At 33.4% G+C, this 22098-nt stretch overlaps 1 protein-coding gene across 6 annotated transcripts in view; it reads left to right on the top strand.

Moving 5' to 3' along the window:
* Positions 1–22098, top strand: part of REPS2 (RALBP1 associated Eps domain containing 2) — a 299240-nt gene that overhangs the window by 183298 nt on the left and 93844 nt on the right. For 2 of the 6 annotated variants that reach the window (XM_051984429.1, XM_051984431.1), the window contains exons 9-11: positions 5658–5752; positions 14410–14479; positions 17087–17143. In XM_051984429.1, the coding sequence (XP_051840389.1) occupies positions 5658–5752; positions 14410–14479; positions 17087–17143 (222 nt within the window). The remainder of the gene's footprint in view (positions 1–5657; positions 5753–14409; positions 14480–17086; positions 17144–22098) is intronic. The other 4 variants (XM_051984430.1, XM_051984433.1, XM_051984432.1 and 1 more) reach the window with 4 other exon arrangements.

Raw genomic sequence — 22098 nt, 5'->3', positions numbered from 1 at the left:
TGATATAGAAAAAAGTATTCTTGGGTTCAAATACAATCTCTACTACACTGCTTGTAGAATTGTGGGATGGTCACTTCCTCTCTGATGGCCTCAGTTGACTCATACCAGCTTTTTTAGTTGGTAAATTGGGAACACATTGGAGTTGGGAAATGTTGGTTCAAATTTTTCCTCTGACCCCTACCACCAGTGTGACTTTGAGTGAATCAATCTCTTTGAGATTTTATTTCCTCATCTGTAAAATGAAGGAATTAGACTAGATGGTTTCTTCTTTATAACCATGTTTTGTCTCATCCTATGAATTTGTGATTTCCATTTCTATTTACTAAGTTGATTATGCCCTAGGCCCCTAAAATCCCTTCAGGGAGCAATTTTACCTATTTCTAAAAAATTTGAAACATTTTAAGGAAACGCTACAACTGCTGGGTTTGTGGTTTTAGGACAGGAGGGAAATTTGCAAATAATTAAAATGTAAAATGTAATTCTTAAATCACTAAAAATACAATCTGCAATATTGTACTATTCAGTTAAAGCTAAAAAAAATCAGAATAAAAATGCTCTTGTAGTAAGTTTTATCTGTAATTTGGGCTTTTAAAATTTGCTTTTCAAAAATTTCCTTGGCTTTACTCCTACATAAGTACTCATGCCCTAATTTCTTTATATTTTATCTCTCTCTGCTTATTGTAGCAATGCTCCTTCTTTGGAACACATAATTTATTTTTTCCTTCTCAGTCATTTATGAGAAATGTATATCTAATAGCTGTTTATTCAGCCACATATATATATATATATATATATATATATATATATATATATATATATATATTATATATATATATATAGAGGCCTTTCCCTTTCTCTTGTGCTTTCTCTTCTTCATACTTGTACTTTGGCTTTGAGCTATTGGAAAGGTGGATTATAATGGGCAGATACATGGGTAGGAAGAAACTTAAAAAACAAGACAAATTCAGCTCCATGAAGACTTCTGTAGCTAAGGCTTCTAGGAGTAACCCTAGGATTATAACAAGATTATAAAATGAGGGCAGAGACCAATCAGTAGCTCCTCATTTAATAAGCACTCATTAAGCCCTTTACCTTCCTTGCATTGTTGTGTGCACAGGATGCATTGTTCCTGCCCTCAAGAAGCTTACTTTGTAATAGAAGGAAAAACATGTAAATAACTGTATATATAAGATACATATAGAATAAATGGAAAGTAATATCTCAAGGAAAGGTCTCTTGAGTTTACTTTATAGTATATATGTATGTGTGGGCAGTTGGTGACACAGTAAATAGAATAGTGGGTCTGGAGTGAGAAAGACATAAGTTCAAATACAGCCTCAAGACACTTATTAGCTATGTGATCCTGGACAAGACATTTAACCCATATTTACCTCAGTTCCTCATCTATTAAAAAATCTATAAAATATAGTTTTCATCTACATAAAAAACCACACCGGAGCAGGAAATGGCAAATCAGTTTTTGCCAAAAAACAAAAAAATCCACCAAAAACCCAAGGGACAAAATCCATGGGGATCAATCAGTGTTGGACATGACTGAACAACTAAATTACAAGTATGTATATGTATATATATATAAATGTAAAAATACATATGTAAATATATATATATATATATAAATGTAAAAATACATATGTAAATATATATATATATATATAAATGTAAAAATACATATGTAAATATATATATATATATATATATATGTTACTCCCCTAACATTCAAGCCTACAAATTTGGCAGATTCCTTGTGGAGAAGAGGTGTCTCCAAATACTGCTGACTGTACAGACTTAGTTAGACACAGCATAAGTTTTCCCAGGAAGCCTCATAAACACCTAGGACAAGCTCAAACCTGAGAATACTTGTACTATAGAAAGTGGCACCCCCTACACTACTTTGTTAGCCTCTTTCTTGAGAATGGAGCCACTCTAAACTGAACAAATCTATCTATTCCCACTGAAGATTATAAATGGGTGGATTTCTATGGCTGCCAGGTACATTAGTGAAGAACTCCTTTAAACTGTTTCCATTTGAGACCCTTTTTTGACCAATAAATTTTTGTGTGATTCCTAGTACATAGGTATGTAAAATAGGCATACAAATCAGACATTTACTGATAATAAATCATAGTTCAGTGACCTACACATTCAGTTATAAGATTCCATAAGAGGTCATAAACAACTTGTTTAAGAATATGGGACTAAATATATAGAAGATAGAGCACTGGGCCTGGAGACAGGAAGACTGGGTGACCTTGGGCAAATAACTTCTGTTTGCCTCAATTTTCTTATCTGTAAAATGGGAGTAATAATAGCATCTAATTCTCATGGTTGTTAGAATCAAATGGGATAATAATGTAAAGTCTTAGCACAATCCGTGGCATTTTATGTTATATTATATACTATTATTATTATAGCAGTTCTTGTTCAGAAACAGTCAAGAAATGTGAAAGAATACTTTCCATCCTTCAGAAAAATGCACTTTTTACCCCATCTGAGGTTGAAATTTTGATTTAAAGGGGGAGAGAGAATATTCTAGATAAAATCACAGCCATTTTTCCAAAAACAACAAGAAACAAAAAACACCAGAATTTTTTATCTTAGTTTTACAAATAAAGTGGCCTTCCTTCTCATTCTGTCCCAACCCCCATTTTGGCCATGTTTTCTTACTTTTAAAAGTAAAATTTATTTATCAAGTGCTTAGTACAGTGTCTGAGACCAGCTTTAAATACAAGTCTTCCTCTACTTTGCTACCTCTAATATAGTTAACTTTAAAATAGTATCCACTATGTACAAGCACTACAAAAATTGTTTTGTTTGATTCTCATAACAACCCCAGGATTTAGGTGCTATTATTATTTACATTTTACAAATGAGGGATATTTTATATCTCTAGTCTTAGCACCGTGTGCCCACTACATAATAGGTGCTGAAAAAATGCTTGTTGATTATTGAATGAATCATCTTTCCCATGATGAAGATTAGATAATTTTTCATTTAATAATTTTATTGATGTTTCAAAAAATGCTAATGAGATTTAAATATATTTTGGCTGAATTGTGCTTAAACAGTGTGTTAGCAAAAACAGTGTGATCTCTTTAATTTCTTGATATGGCATGGTTACTGTGAATAGATTATTCCTTAATAAAGGGGCTTCTGTAAGAAAGAACCTCCAAGGAAGCAGCCTCCCTTGATTAATGAAACAGTCTTTTGGAACAATGCTCCTTGTTTCTTTTTAGCCTTTTATGGAAGCTGTTGGCAGGAATTATACATAAACATTGGAGAATTCATTACCTACCCTTCAATTAAGCAAAAATTGCATGGCTTTCTAGGATAGACAGGATTAATTGCAAATAATAATTATGGTGCTACCAGCAAACATTTAAGACTTCCTAAAATCCTTTTAAATTTCAGTGACAGAAAATTCAGGAAATGAGAAAAAAAACAGGTTGAATTTAGGAAAAGCAAATTTGAAGGATGGGGCATAATTTTTTTAAATGGATTTTTTTTTTTTTTTTTTTTTTTGGTTCAAAGGCAGTAAGTACATTTGAAAGGATATTAGAATGCTGTCCATCCTTCAGATAGATGAAGCTTCTTTCCCCACCCAGGGCTGAAAAGTTGACTTAAAGTGGGGAGAAAGAAAATGATAAATACAATCTCAGCCACTTTAAAAAACAAAGCAAAACAAACCCCCAAACCAAAATAAAAATGACTTCAGTCACTTTGTGTGTCTCAAAAAACCCCCCAAAAACCCAGTCTATCTTAGATTAATTCTGCTATTTTGGCCTGTCTGAAAAGTGTTCACAGTCCCAGTCACTGACATTTCAACAGCTTTACATTTTTACTTTCCTTGGAGCTTCCACCATTTTAAAATTGATCTGCATCCAATTTTTCTTTAGATTTCATCCAGCTCTTGACAGGTTTGAGGGAGAACATTCTTCTGCCTTGATGCTGCAATGAATTCAAAACTTCACAGGTTTCTTTCTGGTGAAATGGAAAATACTGAATTTAGCTTTAATTTAAGTAGCTGAAAAGAAAATATTTTTCTCCTTCCTAAAAGCTGAGGAACTAGAATGGCAGGTTGGACTATTTTGCAGTTTAACTATGAGCCTTTAGAAATTTTAATATGAGTGGATTACAGTGTAGGCTGTTTCAGTATAGGCTTAGCAAATCTTTGGTTTGTTCACAATGAGATACTTGTCTTCAATTAATTCCTAGGAACAGATGATCTAATTTATAATGGTTGGAACACTGGGTGATGGTGCTTGAAAGAACTCCTATATTGGCCTGGAAAGTACTTATGTTATGTGTTCTAAGTGAATTGCAAGGTATACTGGAAGAGACAAAATGATATCAGAGAAATTTTATCAGGCAACATGATGATTTTGATCTTTAAAAGGCCAGTTGTGATTAGAAATATTACCATTTCCTGAGCTTCCTGGGCTTTTCTTGAAAAATTCAGATTTGTATTTATAAAAAAGTAACATACCTGGTGCCAAAGTATGAATGTTACACAGAAACAGACTTTGCCTTAATATAAAGAACTTCTTAAAAAGCTTTTCAGATATGAAATTGGATGTCTTGACATGTAGAGAGTTTCCCTATTATTGTAGGAGTTCAAGAGGGTATTGCATCATCAATTGTCAGTATTATCAGACATAAGATTCATGCTTTGAGAAGGGGATGAACTTTATTTCTAAAGACTGTTCTATGTCAGTGAATCAGTATTTTTGGTCAGAATACTGTCATTCTGGTGGAAATTCATATACTTGGGAAGAAATTAATAGAAAGAATTAAGATTTAATACATTATTGTACCTTGTTAAAACATTTTCTTTTAAAGAAGACACTCTATATTGAACTTCGTTTTACAATTTCACAATATCTTAAATGCTTATCAAATTATGAGGCAACTATTTTTTTCTGAAATATTGACATATTTTCTAGTTATTGACACAATTATTCCCATATTCCTTTATGATGGAGTGTGCATCATATTTGTGATATAACCAAAGGGTTATATTAACCCTTTGGGATAGATTATTTGAGAATTATTATATCTCTTTTGTATATGAAGCTGAGTGAGTCTTAGAGAGGATAAGTTATCTTGGATCTTGAATCCAAGAAATGATAGGGCTGTTTAATATCTATTTTTAAAACTCATGTTCATGAGTTTTAACAGCTTTAACAGTAGCAATAACTACTATTTATTGGGAGGGGGCGTGAGTGAGCAATCATTTCAAAATGTCGCTTTTCCCTGTTTTTAAATTACAAGTAATATGGGTTCTTATTCCTCATTATCTACTCTGAAAGGGTGAGCATTTCATCAATATCTTTGAAGCATCTACATTATTAAGTCTCTTGGCTGTAAAATCCAGACTGAGGAAAAAAAAATTTGAATAATGCAGTTTCTTACTTTTAATAGATATGAACTATCATGATATTGAGCTGCTCTGCAATGGTCTAAAAATATGTAAACAGCCTAAATTTATCTCATCTTTGATTACAGTGTTATTATTGGCTGCTGTGGCAAGCAAAGGAGAATTAACTTTTTTTTTTTAAGCATTCAATTCACAAAAGAGAAAGAGTGTAAAACAATGGTCAATGTGTATATCATTGTAGTTCCCTTTTGTCTCCCTCTAGCTTTTCTTAAGCCCAAATGGGACTGTGCATTATTTGATTCTTATTCTGAGCCGATGCCTGTAAACCAACAGCCACGAGACTTGAATCGAATTGAGGTAAGAAAAGTTGTTTTTTTAATAACTAAATAGAGCTATGTGTAGAATGTGAATCTGTAGGCTTTGACAGCAATGTTAAAAAATAAATTTGTCTTTTACCCATCCATAGACTAGTTACTTACTTTAGAGCTAAATGTGCAAAAAAATATACTTCAAGTTTATGTTATAATTTTTTCAAGAGTTTTGAAATACTTTTAGATATTATAAAAAGATAGAGATATGAAGTCTTCTGTTTTGACCCCTGCTCACTTTTGCAATATTCTCCGCTCCCTCTCTTTGCAATCTAAACCATTTTATTTTGGCTTTATGTTTTAGGTTGAGCTTAGGGGCCTAGTATTTGCAAAGTAATATATTAAGGACCCTAGCTACTGAGAGCAAATTAGAACTGAGGGCTGTACTTGCAAGCATTCATTCATAGGAAATGAGTATGGGATCCAAAAATACACTTGGAGGCGTTGTATCCATGTGGGTTTTTAACCCTTGAATCAGTTAAGATGAATATTGGATGATTCCCCAAAATGAGGCCAGAAAATTTTGCTTGATTTTATGTTTCTAAGGAGAGATTTCCAAGCTGCTCTTCCTTACAAAGCCTACAATTCCCCCTTTCCCCTATATTTCCCCCGGGTCCCAGGTCATTAAGAAATGAACAGTCCTCCCATTGAACTAAGCCAATTCATTTTAAGGCCATTGCAGCTGCGATAAAAGATAAATGAAAGATATTTAGAATATACACTTTGAATATTTTTTATTCACATGAGATCCTCTTGCATATATATTCTAGGCAAGTGGTTGAGATGTGAAGATAATGATTGGATCATGCTTAAGCCTTCTTTTTTGGTCACATTTAAACTTTACAGAATGTTTTCTTTACAATAGTCCTATGAGATAGTTATACAAGAAGTATTATCTCTTTTGTAGATGAAGAAGCTGAGTTGAGTCTCAGAGGTTAAGTAGTTTGCCCAAGGTGATGCAATAATGATCAGAGATTTGACTCTTTTTATTCCAATACTGTAGTTTTTTTTTCATATTATTCAGGATGAGTCTTCTTTATTAATTCAGTTCAATTCAACACACATTTATTAAGTGATACAGTCATTGATCAGGGGTAGTAGAGAACTTAATAGAGAATAAAAATATGTATACCATAAGGAAGAATTTTATATGGTAAGAAGGAGAATCGGGAAAAAAATGACATAAGGGTATTTAATAAGGGAGAGGTCACTTTCATTTAAGAAACTGAAGGAAGGCTTTGTGGAGGAGCTGATACCTATTCCAGATTTGGAGGGAAGAGGACTATTTTATCAGGAATCGAGATAGGAGATCTATCTGTCTGTCTATCTATCTATCTATCTATCTATCTACCTGTCTATCTACTAGAAATTGGAGATAGCTTGCATCTGTGTGTCTGTATCTATCTATCTATCTGCCTGTCTACTAGAAATTGGAGATAGCTTGCATGGTAGAATAGTGCTGGATGAGATCTTGGGAAAAATCAGTCCTCTTTATAAGGAATGTAGCATTCATAAAAACAAGCAGTATGAAATAAGATTGAAAAAAAATTAGATTGGAGGCAGATTGTAGAGGCTTTAAATTCCAGGACAAGAAGTTTGAATTTTGCTATCTAGAAAATAAGGAATTATTATAAGTTTTTGAGGAGGGGGCTCGCTTAGGTAGTTAGGTATGCATAATTAAGATTAGGAATCCTTATGCACAATGCATGAGAAAGACTGTACAAGGATAGATTGGAAGGAGGAAAATAAGTATTTATTAAATACTTTCTGTGTGCTTAATAAACACTATGCCCAAGTGCTTTACAAATATTACTTCATTAGCCTCATTATACACTTGAGGAAACTGAGGCAGACAGAAGTTAAATGACTTACCTAGAGTCACACAACTAGTAAGTAGTTACTGAAACTGGATTTGAATTCTCCAGGACTAGCGCTTTATTCATTGTGATACCTCTTTTGGAGAAAGGTAAGAACAAAAAGAGAAAGACCAGTTAGGGTATATAATAGTTCAGAAGCACTAGAACTAGGATACTAATATCTATTGGGAGTAGAAAGGTGTGGACAGAAGAAAGAGATTGTAGAAATAGAGTTATCAGGTGTTGGTGGGACATAGCCTGTCTGTCCAAAATTTGACTTGAATGTTGAGAAGACTTCATCTAAGAGCTTAATTATGAGGCAGTTTTATAATACCAGAAGAATGTCATGAGTATTTGGCTTTCTTATTCAAGTTTCTTATTCTGGACATGATGTTTATATTTTATCTATGAAATTCTAATAAAATGAAAACAACAGCTATTTTACTGAGGAAAATAATGAGTATCGTGGTCATTGAATGTTTGTTATTACTTAAAAATTTTTTTTTCAGTATATTTGTGTTCAGCTTTATATCCTTGAAGTCATAACTTTGGGTAGAAAACACCCCCAGCATTATAGGCAAATTATTAGTTTAATTTCTTTTTAAAAATTTCTCATTTGGAATTATGAGAAGAGCTATGATTCAGAGAAACTGAAACCTAGACAGGGGAAAAGCCTATGCCATTCTTTCACAGTTAGTAACTGCTGAATTAGGATTCAGTCATTTTAGAATTTGGGTTAGGAAGATACTTGGTAACCATTTACTGCTACCCAGCCATGAAAAGGAATCTTTCCTGTATCATACCTGGCAAATGGTCATCCACCCTCTTCTTCTAGCTCTCCAGTAAGAAGGAACTGATTATTTATTTATTTAAAAATTAAAAAATAATAATTATAACTTTTTATTGGCAGAACCCATGCCTGGGTAATTTTTTACAACATTATCCTTTGCACTCACTTCTTTTCCGACTTTTCCCCTCCCCCAGATGGTAAGCAAATCTATACATGTTAAATATGTCACAGTCTATCCTAGATGCAGTATATATGTGCAGAACCGAACAGTTCTCTTGTTGCACAGGAAGAACTGGATTCAGAATGTAAAAATAACCCGGGAAGAAAAACAAAAATGCGAACAGTTTACATTCATTTCCCAGTGCTTTTTCTCTGGTGTAGCTGCTTCTGTCCATCATTGATCCATTGAAACTGAGTTAGATCTCTCTTTGTCGAAGAAATCCACTTCCATCAGAATACATCTTCATATAGTATTGTTGTTGAAGTATATAATGATTTCTTGGTTCTGCTCATTTCACTTAGCATCAGTTCATGTAAGTCTCTCCAAGCTTCTCTGTATTCATTCTACTGGTCATTTCTTACAGAACAATAATATTCCATAACATTCATATGCCACAATTTACTCAACCATTCTCCAATTGATGGGCACCCATTCATTTTCCAGTTTCTAGCCACTACAAACAGGGCTGCCACAAACATTTTGGCACATACCAGGTCCCTTTCCCTTCTTTAGTATCTCTAGGATATACGCCCAGTAGTAGCACTGCTGGATCAAAGGGTATGCACAGTTTGATAACTTTTTGGGCATAATTCCAGATTGCTCTCCAGAATGATTGGATTCGTTCACAACTCCACCAACAATGCACCAGTGTCCCAGTTTTCCCACATTCCCTCCAACATTCATCATTATTTTTTCCTGTCATCTTAGCCAATCTGACAGGTGTGTAGTGGTATCTCAGAGTTGACTTATTTTGCATTTCTCTGATCAATAGTGATTTGGAACACTCTTTCATATGAGTGGAAATAGTTTCAATTTCTTCATCTGAAAATTGTCTGTTCATATCCTTTGACCATTTATCAATTGGAGAATGGCTTGACTTCTTATAAATTAGAGTCAATTCTTTATATATTTTGGAAATGAGGCCTTTATCAGAACCTTTAACTGTGAAAATGTTTTTCCAGTTTGTTGCTTCCCTTCTAATCTTGTTTGCATTAGTTTTGTTTGTACAAAGGCTTTTTAATTTAATATAATCAAAATTTCCTATTTTGTGATCAGTAATGATCTCTAGTTCATCTTTGGTCACAAATTCCTTCCTCCTCCACAAGTCTGAGAGGTAAACTATCCTATGTTCCTCTAATTTATTTATAATCTCATTCTTTATGCCTAAATCATGGACCTATTTTGATCTTATCTTGGTATACGGTGTTAAATGTGGGTCCATGCCTAATTTCTGCCATACTAATTTCCAGTTTTCCCAGCAGTTTTTGTCAAATAATGAATTCTTATTCCAAAAGGGTAAGATCTTTGGGTTTGTCAAACACTAGATTGCTATAGTTATTGACTATTTTGTGTTGTGAACCTAACCTATTCCACTGATCAACTAATATATTTCTTAGCTAATACCAAATGGTTTTGGTGACTGCTACTTTATAATATAGTTTTAGATCAGGTACAGCTAGGCTACCTTCCTTTAATTTTTTTTTCATTAATTCTCTTGAGATTCTTGGCCTTTTGTTCTTCCATATGAATTTTGTTATTTTTTTCTAGATCATTAAAATATTTTCTTGGGAGTCTGATTGGTATAGCCTAAATAAATAGATTAGTTTAGGGAGTATTGTCATCTTTATTATATTCGCTTGGCCTATCCAAGCGCACTTAATATTTTTCCAGTTATTTAAATCTGACTTTATTTGTGTGGAAAGTGGAACTGATTATTTATTAAGTCATACCATTTCACTTTTGAATAGCTCAAGAGTTTTTTTTGACATCAAGTCTAGGTTTACAATTCTGGATTAATTTCTTCCCATTGTTCCTTATTTTTTTCCCTGGATCAACATCTTATCTTGATTTTACATGACAACGCTTCACAAACTTGAATATATATATATATATATATATATATATGTATGTATATATATATATCAAGTTTCTCTAAGTCTTCTCTTTTTCAGGCTGAACTTATCCTACTCTTTCCAGTAATTCTTAGATCAACATGCTCATGGCCCTTAGCCATTATGGCTGCTTTTATATGCCTTAACATGAATGTTCTCCAGGTTGTCATTGTCCTTTATAAACTGTGATTCCTCCAACGAAACAAAGTTGTTTCATCAGGGCTTTCTATCTTTTCTATCTTATTAGGCTCTCTCTCACTTGCTTATTCCTAGAACTATCCCTTTCCTAATGTAAACCGAGCTCATATTAGCTTTTTGCCTGTCTTATCACACTGTTGTGGTCTGTCAGCACCTCCAGATCTTTGTCGCTCTCTAACCATATCTCTCCCTTTTTCCCCACTTAACATTTATGACTATTACATTTTATATTATTATTATCAGCTCAGTGCTTTAGGTTTACAAGATCTGTTGGAGTCCTGAATTTCATATCCACTATTGTGTCATCTGTAAATTTTATGTTGTTGTTTCAGTCATGTCCAACCCTCTGTGACCCCTTTTGGTGTTTTCTTGGCACAAATACTCAAATGATTTGCTATTTTATTTTTCCAGCTCATTTTACACATGATGAACTAAGGCAAACAGAGTTAAGTGATTGGTCCAGAGTAATATAACTAGTAATTATCTAAGGCCAGATTTGAACTCAGGAAGATTAGTCTTCATAGCCTGGAAGTCTATTTGCTGTGTCTCCTGATTGTCTCTCTGTGTATGTATTTTTCTTCTTTCTATACATTTTCAAAATACTTAAATGTCAAGTAACTGTTTGAGACTGGATTTGATGTCAGGTCCTCCTGACTCCAGGACTAGTACTTTATCTACCATGTCACCTAGCTGTTCCTATAAATGTGATAAGTAGGCTCTTCATGTTATCATCCAATTAAGATGTCAAATGTTAAATAGCACAGGATTAAGCATAACTACTAGGGTCACTCCACAAGAGATCTTCTGTCAAATTGACATTGAACCATTAATGATTACCTTTTGAGATTGGTCATCTGACTTTCAAATCCATCTAACTGTACTATTGTATAGTCTATATTTCTCCTGTTTTCCACTAGAGGCAATTAAGGACTGTGGTGGATGGAGTGTGGGATTTAGTGTCAGGAAGACCTGAATTTGAATTGTGTTTTAGACACTTGCTAGTTGTGTGACTCTTATTGTGTAACCTTTCTGTACTGCATTCAGCTTCTTCATCCTTAAAATGAGGATAGTAATGATGTTTTCCCCATAGGATTGTTGTGTGGATCAAATATGTTAATACGTGTAAAGTGCTTCACAAACCTTAAATGTGATTGATATAAATGCTAGCTGTTAATGTTGTTGTTATCCACAAGAATAGCATGAAACTATTTGCTAAGATTTAGTTTAAATTATCTACAGCATTCTCTTCATCTACAAGTTTAATTATCTTGTCAGAAAGGGAAATAAAAATACTTTGACATAATTGGTTTTTTTATTTATGTAATATTTTATTTTTTCCCCCAATTACATGTTAAAAAAATCTGTACTTTTTTTTTTTTAAGTTTTGAGGTTCAGATTCTGTTTCTTTCTTCACCCTCACTCCTTCCTGAAATGGCAAAGCAATCCAATATAGGTTATACATCTGCAATCATGTATAAAATATTTCCATGTTAATCATTTTCTACAAGAAGCTTCAAACAACAAAAAATGAGAAAGAAAATTAGCTTCATGATTGGTTCTTGATGAAATCATCATGATGAAACCAAGATGACTCTTGGTGATTGTTGCTTTTCTTTTTCAAAATGTTCATTATCTCTTTAATCTTCATTTTAGACTTCAAAGTCAAACTCATTGGCTTATAGTTTGTATAGTCTACTTTCTTACCTTTTTTTTTTTTTTTTTTTTTTTTTTTTGAAAATTGGAATAGCCTTTATTTTATCTTGTGGTATTTCTCATATCTTCCATAACCTTTCAGATATTATTGATATCTCAGCAACTTAACTTAATAGGTCTTTAAATTCTTGAAGATTTAATTATAATCAACTCCTTAGCCATCATTGATTTCTTCCAGGGCAAAGGTCATTCTTGGGGAACAAGCAACATAAGAATAGAGCAGATCTATCTTCTTTTTGTTGCCTGATGTTATCTCATATACTCTGAACTTAGATCTTATTCTTTCTTTGATTTTCCTCTTTTACCTGATATAATTTGAAAAAAAAAATCTTTTTTTTCTCTTCTTATGGTTTTTTTTCCCTATTGTCTGATTTTTCTTGCACAACATGACAAATATGAAAATATGTTTTAAAGAGTTGCACATATTTAACCTATATCAGTTTGCTTGCTGTATTGGGAAGGGGAGAAAAATCTGGAACACAGAGTCTAGCAAAAGTGAATGTTGAAAACTATTTTTATATGTATTTGGAAAATGAAAAGCTATTGAAAGTAAAAATAAAGAAAAAAAGGAAAAAATCCTTTTTAGTATCTTTCACTTTCCTTAACAATCTTGGTTCATTCTTAGTTTTAGCCTTCGTAAGTCTGTATTTAACAGAAAATTGTGTGGTACTTTTGTATTCATCATCTGTTATCTGCCTTTACTTTCAAATTTTGAATCTTCTTGATCTTGGCAAAATGCCTGGCACAAAGAAGGCCCTTGATAAGTGCTTACTGTATATCTCTTTTAAAAATTTAAGTTGATTGGTGAGTTTTCTTTTCATCTTTAGGTCTCCATTCTTGATAGTGACTCACCCTTCTGGGCTGCTTCTCCTGAAGAAATTTTCATACATGGGATTCCACTTATCTTTCCATTGAGCACTATGAAGTTTCTCTTCCCAAGATCTGGAGGCCATAGTGAACTGTGCCCAGCTTTCTTTTTGTTTTTTATTACAAACCTTAAGAGGAAGTCACTTTCCCATAGAGTTCTCACCATTTCTACTTGATTCCCATTACTAGGCTACCTGACATAACCATCATAGGAATTATCATGAGAATATGACTTGTTATCTGATAAGCTGTCCAGGCAAATTGCTACAATTCTAAGTCACTCATTTTTTGAAAAGTGCAGAAGTTTCATGGTTGACCAGAAGTTACTTAGCAAATGCCATTTACTCTCTTGAATCAGATTATATTTTTCATGTAGTAAGCTAAATGTACTTAGCATGTTTCTTGTGGAAAAGGTTTATGGAATCATTAATCTCACATTTAGAAAAGGCTAAAAGTAATTTGTGGCATCTAGATGGCATAGTGAATAGAATGCTGGACTTGAATCCAGGAAGGTCTGAATTCATGTCCCATCTTAGCCACTTAACTAGCTGGGCAAGTCACTTAGCCTATCTCAGTCACAGTTTTCCCATCTGTAAAATGGATATAAAAATAAAAATAACATCTCTGTATCAGAGTTGTTGTGAGGATATAGTAAGTTAACCGATTTAAAAAGTGCTTTGAAAACTTTAAAGTGCTTTACAAATGCTATCATCATATTATTTTTACTGGCATTTTCAGATAGGGCAACCAAGTGGCCCAAGGATAGAGTGCCAGGTCTGGAGTTAAGATTCATCTTCCTGAGTTCAAATATGGCTTTAAACACTTATTAGCTATGTGGCCTTTAATCTTGTTTGCTTTAATTTCCTCATCTGTAAAATGAGCTGAAGAAGAAAATGACCAACCATTTCCATGTCTGCCAAGAAAACCTCCAATAGAATTACAAAGAATCAGAGATGATTGAAAAAGCATTTTCAATATCATGTATGCCACAATGAATGGATATATATATTTAAAAAGTCTTTATGTATTCATTTATTGCTACTTGTATACAAATAATAATGGTCCTTATCTTAATATACTTAAATAATCTATGTACTTTCCTTCTCCAAGAAGAGTTCCATTAAAGAGAAAACTGATCTAACAGCACCAGCCCAGGATGTGAATATTGATGACAAACAAGGTATGAGAAAAAAAGAGAGTTGTTTTCTATTATTAAGAACTTTTAAATTATGTTTTTCTTCCTGTCTCTGGGAATGGAAGAATTTTCAAGAATCCACATGGATGGATCTACCTGGATGATGGCAGAGCCAGTTTATTTGAAAATGATTCATTGTTTTAAAATGGCATTGTAGGGATGACACCCTGAGTAGAAACCTGGAGTTTGTGTGGGAAGCTGCTGAATGATAGTCTTATATATTCTATACTATATATATATAATAGCATAGTACCTCTCATGTGGTGCATGGAATGCTGTGTGTAGAGTCAGGAAACCCTGCATTCAAATCTGGCCTCAGATATATACTAGTTGTGTGACACTGGGCATTTAAGTCATTTAACCTCCATCTGCCTCAGTTTCCTCATCTGAAGAAGAGGGATAATAATAGCACTTAACCTCCCAGGGTTATTTGTGAAGATCAAATGAGATAATTTTTATAAAGCCCTTGGCACATTTTAAAGTGCTATTTAAATGTTAGGTATCATTGTTGCTTTTGTTAATAATAATAATAAATAATATTAAATGGCTGTTGAAGTGAATTTATGATAGTCTAACAATTAAGATCAAATTAGTTCTATTACCAGCTCTATCTGAAGAATATTATCTGATGATGATTCTCCAGAAATTACTGTCAAACCAATGAAGATAAAGGATTAACTACACATTCTTCAATATTCTAACATTCTCTGGTCTCAATAAGCTTACATTCTAATGAGGAAAGGCAACACATAAAGAGATGCTGGAAAAATATGTGTTGGGAGGGGAGTTGGGGAGAAGCAATAGTAAAAGTACATTGCCATCTTCCCAAGTAAAAGGACAGGGAACCACACATTTTCTTCATTGGCCATACAGGGTTATTAATAAGTAGGAGATCTTATGAACGTGGTTTAAAAAAATATATATGAACTTTATTTCAGCATAATTGGTTTCCTTCATAATCTGATGTATCTTTATTCATTTAAAAACATCATTTTTAAGAAGGAGTACATAAGTTTCATCAGACTGCAAGAGAAGTCCATGACATAGACAAAAAATCCCTGGCACGTGACTATCTAATCCTGCCCCAGATCCTTCAGTTAAAACAGCTTGAGTTTTTGGGGAACCTCATATTTTTTCTCTGGAGGGACTCATCCTGACATCCTCAAATCTGGATACAAAGATTTGTCACTAAACAGCCAAGGGATGATCAACCAACCAGATGCATGTCCAAAAATTTGGCGGGATATCCTTGCCATTTTGACTCTGGGTTTCCCAATAGAAATTCACTAACAGTGTCAAAAGCTGACTGTCAGTCATCTTATCCATTTTGTTATTTAAAAATCAGAACTCCTTACAAGAAGTTCTTATCATTTTCTGGTCATATAACATGGCAGGAGACAGCATACCTCCTCACATCAATTACAGAAGATCTATTGTATAGATATTCTGGGGCTATTTTCCTGCTTAAACTAAATACTGACCTGTCCAGGCCTGTATAATGGTCTGGTGATAACTAGCCATAGCTAAATATTGATATTTTTCAAGTTGGATTTTCCCCAGAAAGCAAGACTTAATTATATAGGCTGGTCATAAGTGATGGCTGTGGGAAAAGGCATATATCAAGTCCAACAGATCTATTTCTTTTAAAAAAAAAAATCATCCTCCTCCCTTTTCTGTCTTTCGTTCAATAATTGACTATAGGAGAATTCATCTTTTATAGAGATAAATATCACAGAAAGGGCTAGAATTTGTGTTTTTTTATAGGAAACATTATTGTATTTATACCCCAAAATATTTTTAAATGATTTTTCAATTAGGGGAAAAATATTTGCTACTATTTTGTACCCTAAGTTATGCAAAGGCATGTGAAGGGTCAGAAATTCAGAATCAGTGAGATGCTAGAAAAAAGAAAACAATTTGAGGAATGGTTTTGCAAGATTGAATGTGATAATTGCACATATATAACCTATATAAATTGCTTACTTTCTTAGGGAAGTAGGAGGGGGAAGGAAGGAGAGAATTTGAAATTCAACATTTTTTAAAAATGTGAAAAATATTAAAAATTAATTTTTGTGTAATTGAGAAAAATATTATTAAAAAAAGATTGAATGTGAGCTGTAGAACTTCAGGAACTCTTCTCTGTGGTTGTCATAGGTAATGAATAGACATGGAAGAAACTAAAACCGTCATTGTCCATTCCAGAGACTATGGGTATCTCTACTTGAAAATCCACAAAGAGCCTCACCAGCTGTGAATGTATTAATAAAACTTATGGCACAGGGCTTCTTAACTTTATTTGTGTTGTGACCCCTTTAGCAATCTGAACTTCTGAACCTTTGACTTATGGAGCAATCAAAATAAAGTTCTTAAATGCATTAAATAAAATATATATGATTACAAAGGAAACCAACTATACTAAAATATAAACATTAGAATATTGAACAAAATTCTCAGATCTCTTTAAATCCATGTGTTAGAAAGTAGAAAGATGAAATAACTGGAGATTAATTTGTTTTAGGATAATATGCCTTAAAAGAAAAGAAATTACAGTGTTTCCTTTCCTCCCTATACCCTTCCCCTTTTAAAATGTAGTACTGAAAATAAGCTCTGTGGATGAAGCCATGCCAAAGGACTTGTCTGTTGACACAGGTAGGAGAAAGCCATTTTAATGAGTTTCCAATTATTGTAATTTTTTGAATTAGTTATATCTAACATGAAACAAGCTTAAAATATTCTTAATTGCTCAGTAAAAAGTTGAGTAGGTAGAAGATGATTGCTGGTGTAGGTTTTGCTGCAGACATAACTTAGCCTTTCAGTTGGGTTCCTGTTGTGGGTAATACTGCTTTTGAAATATTTCAGAAGAATGTGTTTGGGTTTTTTACTTTTTTCTCCATCTATTTGTTATGAGGGTAGAGTAGTCTAATTGTCCCAAGTTCAGGTTGCATATGAAGAGGACTGAAAATTTAATTTGGGAGTGACCTAGCCCACTGTGTGATAAATTAAGATGGCTCAGAACAAGGGAAATTTTAACAGGCCATTTTGCTTGCTTTTTTGTATGGCATAAATAGTCAATATTTTTGCTTGGCATCCAATGTCAGTAGGAACTATTTCCCCCAACTTCCTCCTTTCCAAAATTTTTAATGTACTTTATTAGTTGGAGACTGGAGAATGTGATCATTAAAGATAACTCTGAAGAGAATGAAGTTAGAGTTGTATCTAAGCTCAAAGCTGAATTGGAAGTAATTGCTGGAAAAAAAGGATAGTGGAAGAGTCTTTGTTTGGAGAGTGAGAGTGAATACTTGGACCTGGGCGAGCTCAGCCTCTGCTTAGATCTTTGCAGAGACCATTTTATAGATGAGGAGAAATTCAGTGACTTACTCTGTTTGATTGAGCCCTCAATCATTTTTGTCAGAATTTACATTGTGAAGAGTTTTGGCCTGGATCTTGCTTTTTGTTTATTTGTTTGTTTCCATTTTGACTTTGGAAATACAGAAACAAGATGGTGTTTTCATTTTCAACACATTGCATGGTGTTTGATTTTTAATCATATTCTGTTTTCAGCATGTATGAAGCTATGGCATACATCTATTGGAATTAGATAAATCAAGACTTTAGATTGATACACAGAGTAAGGAAAGAAATTATTTATCTTTGAAGTTTATGATCTGAACAGTTACATCAAGAAATGAAAAATTGATCATGTATATCAGTATGACTTCCTTCAGATTATAGGAATCTCAAATACTATCTCCATTCTCCCATTTAATTATTTGAAACTAGATCATGGAAATGTTCACTCACAGTACAGAAGAATTTACACTGGCTTATGCCAAATGTCTTTAATAGATTCCTCCCACCCCATCTTTCATATCTGAAAATTGAATTGGAAATGTGTCAGTCTGTTAAATTCATATTGTGCCATCATTAAAGGTTACTTGATTTTAAGGGTGAAATGTCATCTTGTTACAGTATTAGGAAAATATCTCCTCTCACTGTAGTAGACAAGATTTTTAATGATTTCCTGGCTTTAAGAGATTATAGCATGTAAATGTGGCACATGTAGCTAATTTTACAAGGTATGTGAACTTTATGATCAAATTAATTAAAAAAATGTCTTTCTCCATGGGCTTTGACTGGAGAGTAGCATATTAGAATAAACATCTATTAACCCCATTGACCAGAGGTAGTGGGCATGGCTTAAATATAAAATTGTATTTGAATTTGTTTTCATCTTAATGTGGTACATATGGTTTATTTATAAACTTTTTGTTTGTGTTATTTTTTGTAATATGAACAAAGATTCTTTTATGCCACACACACACACACACACATACACACACACACACACACACACACACCAATATTATTTAATAGAGGCAGCATGATATGATGGATAACAAGTTGTTATAGCCAGTGAGATCTTCTTTTAAGTACTGCTTCTGACACATATTGACTGGGAAAGTCTTCTTAATGCTCTAGTCATCCCTCTAAGATTGTAAATTGTAGAAAAGATACTGACCTGCATTGGTTGAAAATTTCCTCTTCTGGGAGCTGTTAACTATTTCTCAGTATAAATTGTTGAACATTAGGCCTAATTTTTAAACTGACAATGGAACTTTGAGAGTTCCTTAAATTTAGTCCCTTTCCCCTTGCAAAGTCTGTGAGTCTATGGTTTTTCAGGAAAACATCTATAGCTGTATATATAAATATTATTTTTCCCTTGGTATCTTGGTGTGATTATTTGCTTTTGCTGGAACCCTAAAGACAGTGACTTGTAACATTAATTGGCTTTTCACAATTTCTAAAGTTGAGTCATTAAACTTCAGTCCTAATTTGTAATTCACAAAGGAACTCTTCCTGAATTCCTAAGAAAAGCACCCTTTTCTTAGCTAATGGTCTTTGCAATGCAGTATTTTCCCCTCTCCCCAGCCCATTCCCTTATTGTTAAAAGCTATAGCATGTCAGTTAGCTTCCATACCTTCATCCAGGTCCATAGTAGTACTCTCTGTGAACAGCAATTAAGCTATTTTGGGAATGGTACTATGGAATTTTCCAACTTTTGCATAAACTATATAATTCCATCATCTTACTTTTAGAGACTGAGAAAAGTTTTAATTGTATTTTATTTTTCCAAATACCTGCAAAGAAGGTTTTCAACATTAACCTTTGCAAAACCTTGTATTCTAAATTTTTCTCCATGTCTCCTCTACCTCCCCAAGACAACAATCTGATATAGGTTAAATATGTACAATTCTTCTAAATATATTTCTATATTCATCATGCTGAGCAAGAAAAATCAGATCAAAGAAAAAATAAGAAAGAAAAAAAAACAAGCAAACAAAAAACCACCAAAAAAGTGAAACTTTTGGTCTCCATAGTTCTTTCTCTGGATGCAGATGGAACAATTCTTGAGATTTTTATGAAAAGTATAATAGGGCAGTCCTATATAATCATTGATTTAAAATTGGTAGGGGAACAAACAAGGTAAGGTAACATTTATTAAGTACCTATTATCTGCCAGGCACTGTGCTAAATACTTTACAAATTCTATATTATTTGCTACTTTTCTGGAAGATAGGTACTATTGTTAATCTTACTTTACAGTTGAGGAAACTGAGATAGAAAGTAAATTGCTTTGCTAGAGTCACACATCTAGTAAGTATCTGAGATAAAATTTAAACTCAGGTCTAACCAAATACTGGAGGGCTATCACTCTGTCCCCTGACTATCCAGTGGCAGCCACCTAACACCTGAGTAGTAGTCTAGTCCAAGAATCAGTAAATTATAGCCCACAGGACAGATTTGGTCTAGCATCTGTTTTTGTAAGGTTTGTGAGCTAAACTAAGGATAGCACTTAGTCACGAGTTGTACAGAAACAGATGGCTAAGACTGAATTTGGTCTAAAGGCTATAATTTGCCAATCCCTGTTCTAATTTAACTCCTTCATTTTTTTGATGTAGGAACTAAGTTCCCCAAAAGATCTTCTGACTCAAGATTCAGAGTATTTTTTACCTTTCCCTAATCTTTTGTATCTGTATCTTGTTGAATATATCAAACTTGTTTGAATTTTATTGAGTTTGAGGTAATGGAGGCAAGAAAGTTATGAGGATGAATTGACAGAAAAGCATTTATCTTTCTCTTTCCATAGAAATAATAATGTCTGATAATAATAATGTAACATTTCACTTATTTAGTGGTATGATAATAGTATTCTACAGGAAGTAATTTTGTAGATAATGAAAAATAACCACTTTAAGCATTAAATTTTAAACAATTTAGGATAAAATTCTTTCTGAAAATTATTATCTAATTAGAATATATTAAACAATATAGTAATATATTTAACTTTACTTGATGATTCATAGAATTATAGAATTTCAAACTGGAAGGTCTTAGAAAGACTTCAGAAATCCAAATCTAGTTTAACCCATACTTGAATAAGAATGAAAATCCTTTCTATGGGATCTTATCATCATTACTTAAGTTTTTTCAGGGATAGAGAATTCATAAGCTGCCTATATACACTCTCCATTCTACAGCTCTCATTGTTAGGAGTCAGTTTTTGCCTTTAACTTTTTTTTTTTCTTGAGGCAATTGGGGTTAAGTGACTTGCCTAGGGTCACATAGCTAGGAAGTGTGTCTGAGATCAGATTTGAACTCAGGTCCTCCTGACTTCAGGGCTGGTGCTCTACCCACTGTGCCACCTAGCTACCCCCTTTAACTTCTATATGTTGATCCTACTTCTGTCTTCTGGGGACAAGCAGAAAAAATCTAATCCCTTTTTTACTTGAAATTCCTTTAAACATAATTATCACAATTCTCTCTCTTTCTCCTCTCTTTTTTTCCAAGCTAAACTTCCTCAAAAAAGCTCATTATGACTCAAACATACTCATATGTGTATGACTTCTTGCTCCAATCACAAATGCATTAAGGGAACTGTTGATGATTCTGGGTGTCTTTAGATATGATATCAACTATTATTTCTCAATGTGTGGGGATAGAGCAGGCTTCCCCTATCTTTTATCCCAACATACTGTCCTAGAAAAGATTAAAGGGGAAACCAGATCACTAAATATTCTCTTAATTTGCACATTTATATAGGAGAAATTCTGTGCTCAGATTGTAAGTAGGAAAAACTGAGATCAAAGCCTTCTGATTTTCAGACTATAACCCACTTTCCAATACTTCAACACCTCTCCATGCCTCTCTTTTTAGAGATTTGTGACTTTGTCTCTGTTATTTAGAGACCTCTGAGACTACCTATAATTTACTATCATCTTCCACAAGAATCAATAATAAATCAGTAAGCATTTTTGCAGCATCTATGTGCCAAGTACTGGGGAGACCATGAGAAAACATACAGTGCCTACCTTTAAAAAACATACATTTTGATAGAGGAGATGACATATATCCAAAAATCAGATCAAACAAAATCATGAAGTAGATGGGAGGTAATCATAAAGTCATTGGCAGCTAAGTCGCTCAGAACAGGCCTCCTACAGGAAGCAATACTTGAGCTGAATCTTAATGGAAGTCAAGAGTTCTAAGTAGCAAGATTTAAGTGGGTGAATAATGTGGATCATGGGATGGAGTAGAATGGAGAG

This window comes from Antechinus flavipes, chromosome 3, assembly GCF_016432865.1.
Source record: "Antechinus flavipes isolate AdamAnt ecotype Samford, QLD, Australia chromosome 3, AdamAnt_v2, whole genome shotgun sequence".
NCBI lineage: Eukaryota > Metazoa > Chordata > Mammalia > Dasyuromorphia > Dasyuridae > Antechinus > Antechinus flavipes.
The sequence above is the reverse complement of the archived record's forward strand: the minus strand, read 5'-3'. Positions and strand labels throughout refer to the sequence as shown.